Below are 7,511 nucleotides of genomic sequence, written 5' to 3' on the forward strand. Positions count from 1 at the left end.
ATCTCACACGCTAGTAAAGTAATGCTCAAAATTCTCCAAGCTAGGCTTCAGCAATACGTGAACTGTGAACTTCCAGATGTTCAAGCTGGTTTTAGAAAAGGCAGAGGAACCAGAGATCAAATTGCCAACATCTGCTGGATCATCAAAAAAGCAAGAGAGTTCCAGAAAAACATTTATTTCTCCTTTCTTGCCTATGCCAAAACCTTTGACTGTGTGGATCAGAATAAACTGTGGAAAATTCTGAAAGAGATGGGAATACCAGACCATCTGATCTGCCTCTTGAGAAACCTGTATGCAGGTCAAGAAGCAACAGATAAACTGGACATGAAACAACAGACTGGTTCCAAATAGGAAAAGGAGTATGTCAAGGCTGTATATTGTCACCATTTTTATTTAACTGATATGCAGAGTACATCATGAGAAACACTGGGCTGGAGGAAGCACAAGCTGGAATCAAGACTGCCGGGAGAAATATCAATAACCTCAGATATGCAGATGACACCACCCTTATGGCAGAAAGTGAAGAAGAACTAAAGATCCTCTTGATGAAAGTGAAAGTAGAGAGTGAAAAAGTTGGCTTAAAGCTCAACATTCAGAAAACGAAGATCATGGCATCCGGTCCCATCGCTTCATGGCAAGTGGATGGGCAAACAGTGGAAACAGTGGCTGACTTTATTTTGGGGGGCTCCAAAATCACTGCAGATGGTGACTGCAGCCATGAAATTAAAAGACGCTTACTCCTTGGAAGGAAAGTTACGACCAACCTAGACAGCATATTAAAAAGCAGAGACATTACTTTGTCAACAAAGGTCCGTCTAGTCAAGGCTATGGTTTTTCCAGTGATCATGTATGGATGTGAGAGTTGGACTATAAAGAAAGCTGAGTGCTGAAGAATTGATGCTTTTGAACTGTGGTGTTGGAGAAGACTCTTGAGAGTCCCTTGGACTGCAAGGAGATCCAACCAGAACATTCTGAAGGAGATCAGCCCTGGGATTTCTTTGGAAGGAAAGATGTTGAAGCTGAAACTCCAATGGTTTCGCCAACTGATGCGAAGAGCTGACTCATTGGAAAAGACCCTGATGCTGGGAAAAATTGAGGACAGGAGGAGAAGGGGACGACAGAAGAAAAGATGATTGGATGGCATCACCGACTCAATGGACATGGGTTTGGGTGGACTCCGGGAGTTGGTGATGGACAGGGAGGCCTGGTGTGCTGCGGTTCATGGGGTCACAAAGAGTCGGACATAACTGAGCGACTGAACTTAACTGAATCTCATTAGAAAGCCTTTAAGTACTAGGAAGCTAACAAGATCACAATCATGGACTTAAACTTTCTAAAATTCTAAGTTCTGCATGAAAGCTGTTTTCTCCTCAAATGACTGGCAACAATTAATGTCAATTGTTTGCCTTGAAGCAGTTAACAGGCTTTGTTCACATTCAAGAAAATGTCTGCCAAATGCCTAACTCTAAATAACTACAGTTTGTCAGTAATCTTTCAAGAAAAATAGCGTTCCATAAAAAAAGCAGCTAGTTTAGGTTTCAACTCAAATACGAATACAAGCGTTTTTCTTTAAAGTAACCAGAGCACTTCAGTATACAGAAGTGCTTTATGTACAAATCCTATTTCATCAAAAAGAATAGTTTAAAAATATGGGTCAAGATCAAATGAAATTAATTTTTATTGCTTTGCCAAGAATGTTTATAAGTAAAATTGGCTTAAAAAAAAAAAAAAACCTGCAAGTATGTATTAGTGAAGAATTCAACAAGTAGCAGCAGTTTGGTGCTACTGTCCTGATTTAATTAAGATGGCAGTAGTTTGAGCAATCATTGCTTCTCAACTATCAGCCCAAATGTCAACACTGTGAAAAAGGCAAATAACTTGTTAGTATTATTATGAAAATGGTTCTGTTCTTACAGACCCACTGAAAGTGTATCAGGGACTCTCAGACCACACTTTGAGAAACACACTTTAAATCGATACTACTCCTAAGAAGAAAACAGTTCTCCAAAAACCTTTTCAAAGTTATCATAAGGTCTACTAACGAAAGTTAAGACTGACTTCCTAATTGTATAAAGTCATTCTTATCCCCCACCCTCATCAAACCAGAGGTAAAAGAAAGTGATGTTTCAAATAGAAACTCTCTTGCTTCAAACAGTAAAACAGCATAGAACCCATTTGCTGTAGTCTTCCCCACACAAAGATCCTGCCTTTATTCCTTGCAATAAAGGAAAGAGAAAGCTTCCAAGGGCATTATTCCTGAGCTCTATTACATTTATATGTAAAAAAAAAAAAGCAGAAAGCACATATTATTCTTCAATATTCAGACCTTATAGTGCTCTTTCTCCCATCTTTATTTCTGAATCTTCTTCTTATCACTATTTCTGATGCTGGAGAGTACATTCTTTATTTCTTTCTACAGTAAACTCCAAAGCTGCCAGGTTGAAGATCAATCTTAAAACTCTCAACTAACTGGATTTTTCAAATCAAAAGACATGGTTTATATAATTTTCTTCATCTTTTTCTTACAACTTATTTCTTCTTTTAGCCTGCCTACCGACTTCTTATAGACCTATTTTTTGGCATCACTATTCTCAATATACACAATACATATTTCTATGACGCTGTCTACCCAACCAAATCACAACTTCTTCTTCTGGGTTTTGGGTTTCTTTTTAAGTTTTTTTGGCCACACTACATAGCAGGCAAAATTTTAGTTTCTCCATCAGGGATGGAACCTGTGCCTCTAACAGTGGCAAGTGCAGAATCTTAACCACTAGACTGGCAGGGAAGTTCCTTATCTTCTGTTTTAATATACTTCTTAAGGCCTAAAATATCTGGCTCACAAAAGGTAAGTGCTTGTTAAAATAAAATTATACGCAATGTTGAGCATCTTTTCATGCGTTTGTTGGCCATCTGTGTGTCTTCTTCGGAGAAATGTCTGTGTAGGTTTTTTGCCCATTTTTGATCGTGTTATTTGTTTTTCTGGTACTGAGCTGCATGTATATTTTGGAGACTAATCCTTTGTCAATTATCTTGTTTGCAATTATTTTCTCTCATTCTAAGGGTTGTCTTTTAATCTTATTTGTTTCCTTTGTTGTGCAAAAGCTTTTAAGTTTAATTAAATCCCCTTTGTATATTTCCATTTTGCTTTTGTTTTTATTTCCATTACTCCAGGAGGTGGCTTAAAGAGGATTTTGCTATGATGTATGTCAAAGACTGTACTGCTGATGTTTTCCTCTAAGAGCTTTATAGTAATGCAAGTCAAAACTATAATGAGGTATCACCTCACACTGGTCAGAATGGTCATCATTAAAAAATCTACAATCAATAAATGCTGGAGAAGATATGAAGAAAAGGGCATCCTCATGCACTGTTGGTGGGAATGTAGATTGATACAGCCACTATGGAGAACAGTACAGATTCCTTAAAAAAACTAGGAACAGAACTACCATGTGACCCAGCAATCCCACTACTGAATATACACCCTGAGAAAACCATAATTGAAAGAAACACATGTACCCCAATATTCCGAGTGAAGTAAGTCAGAAAGAGAAAGACAGATATTGTATATTAATGCATGCATATGGAATCTAGATGTTACTGATGAACCTATTTGCAGGGCAGCAATGGAGACAAAGACATACAGAACAGACTTGTAGACACAGTAGAAGAGGGCAGGACAAACTGAGAGCAGCATGGAAACATACACATCACCATATGTAAAACAGACAGCCAGTGGGCATGTGCTGTGTGACACAGGGAGCTCAACCCAGTGCTCCGTAACTACCTAGAAGGATAGGATGGGGCGGGAGATAGAGGTTCAAGAGAAAGGAAACGTATGTGTACCTGTAGCTGATTCATGATGTATGGCAGAAACCAGTACAATATTGTAGAAACCAGTACAATATTGTAAAGCAATTATCCCCCCAACCCAAATTTTTAAAGAATAACAAAATCTGCCTTCCAACGCAGGGGACAAAGGTTCTGTCCTTAGTCGGGGAACTAAGATCCCACATGCCTTGGGGCAACTAAGACCTGATGCAGCCAAATAAGTACAATACAATAATACAATAATAATAATACAAAAATACAATAATAATTTTTGTGTTAAAAAAACTATAATTTTTCTTTAAATCTGATTAAATGTTCTATTTCCTACTATGCACCCCAGACTGATACCATAATTTTTTGCATGGATTAGAGATTATTTTCTTCTTTTTTCAATACAGGAATGGCACTTCTAGAAATTAAATAAGAGTTCCCTGGTGGTTCAGTGGCTAAGACTTTCCGCTCCCAATGCAGGGGACCTGGGTTCAATCCCTGGCCAGGGAACTAGATCCCACATGTGTCAACTAAGAGCTGGTAGAGCCAAATAAATAAATACATTAAAAAAAAAAAAAAGAGTGAAGATATAGTGTATCAAGACAGTAAGGACATGGCAGTCAATGGGTATTCAAAAAAAAACAAAACAAAACAATCAGTCTTTTATCTAATGATAGATTAATTTCCATTATAAGGCAGCAATTCCTTTTGCTTATTTTCCTCCTTTTGGCCTTCTGAAACAGCTATCAACTTTTTAATCTGATTCACTCATCAGAAAGAACCAACTGTGCAACTTGCCTCAGTGGAGTACGGAATTACAAGGTAAGAACTGACTGTACTTTAAATAATAACCTCTGAACAAGCCTTCACATCTTTTGATAGCTTCATTAAAATCCTGAAGACAACAATAAAGGCAAATAAAGCTAGGAAAAAAAGGTAAACTTACCACCAAACAAAGGTTCTGGTTCCACCAGTATTTCTTGCTTTTGAGGAATTGGGGCACGAACTTCCTCTCTATTAAGAAAAAAGAATAAGTGGGAAAATATCCAAGTGAAAACTGTTTTCTGCTACCTATTCTCACTGTAATTATTATGAATACATTCAAATTAACAAGTAAAATGAACAACAGACTTAGTGACTTTAAGGAACCACATTAAATTATGACAAGTGATTGTTGGGTGATTTCCAAATAGAGATCAACTGGGACAAGGTACCTGGCATAGACAGCGCAAATGGGCTTAAGGAAAGAGAACAAACATAAAAATACAAGATATTGTGCCTTTCCTCTTAAGTTCCCTACCCTAAATTCTTAAGGAAAAAGAAGACAGGAAATTTATACACACACAAAAAAAGTTCAGGAATAAATTAATGGAAAAATATGAGCTTAATAAAAGCAATATTACATCATCACTACATCAAATAGAGAATTAAAACACAGATATATTAATATAAGTTTAAACAGGCAGTTAATTTTATGCTAGTTATGATGGAGCTAAAGTAAGTAGTTGCTGTTTTGTTGTTTAGTCACTAAGTCATGTCCAACTCTTTTGTGATCCCATGGACTGTAGCCTGCCAGGTTCCTCCAACCACAGGACTTCCCAGCAAGAATACTGGAGTAGGTTGTCATTTTCTTTTCCAGGGGATCTTCCTGACCCAGGGATCAAACTGCATGTCCTGTGTTAGCAGGCGATTCTTTACCACTGAGTCACCAGGGAAGTCCAACCTAGGCAGTACTTTTGGATTATTCATTAAAGAGACACTAATAACAGGAAAAAACACTCATCTTTCAAAAGCCTATAAATTCTTCAGAGTTTACCTCCAGAGGGTTTACTAATAATCCATCTCTTCTAGTAAACAATACTCATTTAGATATGCTGTAAAAATGGTACATATCTCTTTATATGTCATTTAGTTATTTGAGCTTTAACTCAACTACAAAACTCTGCTGATTAATGTTCATAGCATGTAGTAAGTTCCAAATTTAATATGTTCCTCTTAAATGTTAATTTAACTTAGGCCAATGTTTTTCATTCAGGTGTTTCTATAGTAATAACTGAGCTTAAGGCTCTGTTTTTGACACCTAAAAGTTGAAACATCAAAACATGCTATTTAATGAAGTATCAATACTCATTTGTCAACAAAAACTAACATACTGTAAATAAAAAAGAACTGGTCAGACAAATGGAGAAGGCAGTGGCACCCCACTCCACTACTCTTGCCTGGAAAATCCCATGGACGGAGGAGCCTGGTGGGCTGCAGTCCATGGGGTTGCTGGGAGTCGGGCACGACTGAGCGACTTCACTTTCACTTTTCACTTTCATGCACTGAAGAAGGAAATGGCAACCCACTCCAGTGTTCTTGCCTGGAGAATCCCAGGGACGGTGGAGCCTGGTGGGCTGCCATCTATGGGGTCGCACAGAGTCGGACACGACTGAAGCGACTTAGCAGCAGCAGTTAGACAAAGAAATCTACAATAAGCCAAATGAGTGAAGCATAAATGATAATTTAGTATTACGTTATGAACTCTTTCCTACTGGATTTCAGTCACTGCTCACAAACAGAAATGCAATACTCTGAAGAAACAGACATGTGTCTCTAAGAAGAAGCCCTATTAAATCTCTTTCACCAAAGAAGAATAGGCCATTATCTTAAGAAAAAGATATCTTAACAGACAACTTTTACCTGAATAGATCTTTCCATCATTGGTATACTTTACATTTTATGTGAAAGTGTGTGCGTGTACAGAATTATCTCAATCTAAGGCTTCCAAGGGAACATTTCATGCAAAGATGGGCTTGATAAGGGACAGAAATGGTATGGACCTAACAGAAGCAGAAGATATTAAGAAGAGATGGCAAGAATACACAGAAGAAGTATACAAAAAAGATCTTCACGACCCAGATAATCATGATGGTGTGATCACTGACCTAGAGCCAGACATCCTGCAATGTGAAGTCAAGTGGGCCTTAGAAAGCATCACTACGAACAAAGCTAGTGGAGGTGATGGAATTCCAGTTGAGCTATTTCAAATCCTGAAAGATGATGCTGTGAAAGTGCTGCACTCAATATGCTAGCAAATTTGGAAAACTCAGCAGTGGCCACAGGACTGGAAAAGGTCAGTTTTCATTCCAATCCCAAGAAAGGCAATGCCAAAGAATGCTCAAACTACCACACAATTGCACTCATCTCACACGCTAGTAAAGTAATGCTCAAAATTCTCCAAACCAGGCTTCAGCAATATGTGAACCGTGAACTTCCTGATGTTCAAGCTGGTTTTAGAAAAGGCAGAAGAACCAGAGATCAAATTGCCAACATCCTCTGGATCATGGAAAAAGCAAGAGAGTTCCAGAAAAACATCTATTTCTGCTTTCTTGACTATGCCAAAGCCTTTCACTGTGTGGATCACAATAAACTGTGGAAAATTCTGAAAGAGATGGGAATACCAGACCACCTGACCTGCCTCTTGAGAAATTTGTATGCAGGTCAGGAAGCAACAGTTAGAACTGGACATGGAACAACAGACTGGTTCCAAATAGGAAAAGGAGCACGTCAAGGCTGTATATTGTCACCCTCCTTATGTAACTTATATGCAGACTACATCATGAGAAACGCTGGACTAGAAGAAGCACAAGCTGGAATCAAGATTGCCAGGAGAAATATCAATAACCTCAGATAGGCAGATGATACCT

General features: G+C 38.1%; 1 protein-coding gene across 1 annotated transcript in view; it reads right to left on the bottom strand.

The window, feature by feature from the left end:
- Positions 1 to 7,511, bottom strand: part of UBXN7 (UBX domain protein 7) — a 61,162-nt gene that overhangs the window by 27,909 nt on the left and 25,742 nt on the right. Inside the window, exon 3 of the mRNA XM_010834338.1 lies at positions 4,769 to 4,836. Within this exon, the coding sequence (XP_010832640.1) occupies positions 4,769 to 4,836 (68 nt within the window). The remainder of the gene's footprint in view (positions 1 to 4,768; positions 4,837 to 7,511) is intronic.

The sequence above is a fragment of the Bison bison genome, unplaced genomic scaffold (assembly GCF_000754665.1).
Source record: "Bison bison bison isolate TAMUID 2011002044 unplaced genomic scaffold, Bison_UMD1.0 scf7180017864032, whole genome shotgun sequence".
NCBI classification, from domain to species: Eukaryota; Metazoa; Chordata; class Mammalia; order Artiodactyla; family Bovidae; genus Bison; species Bison bison.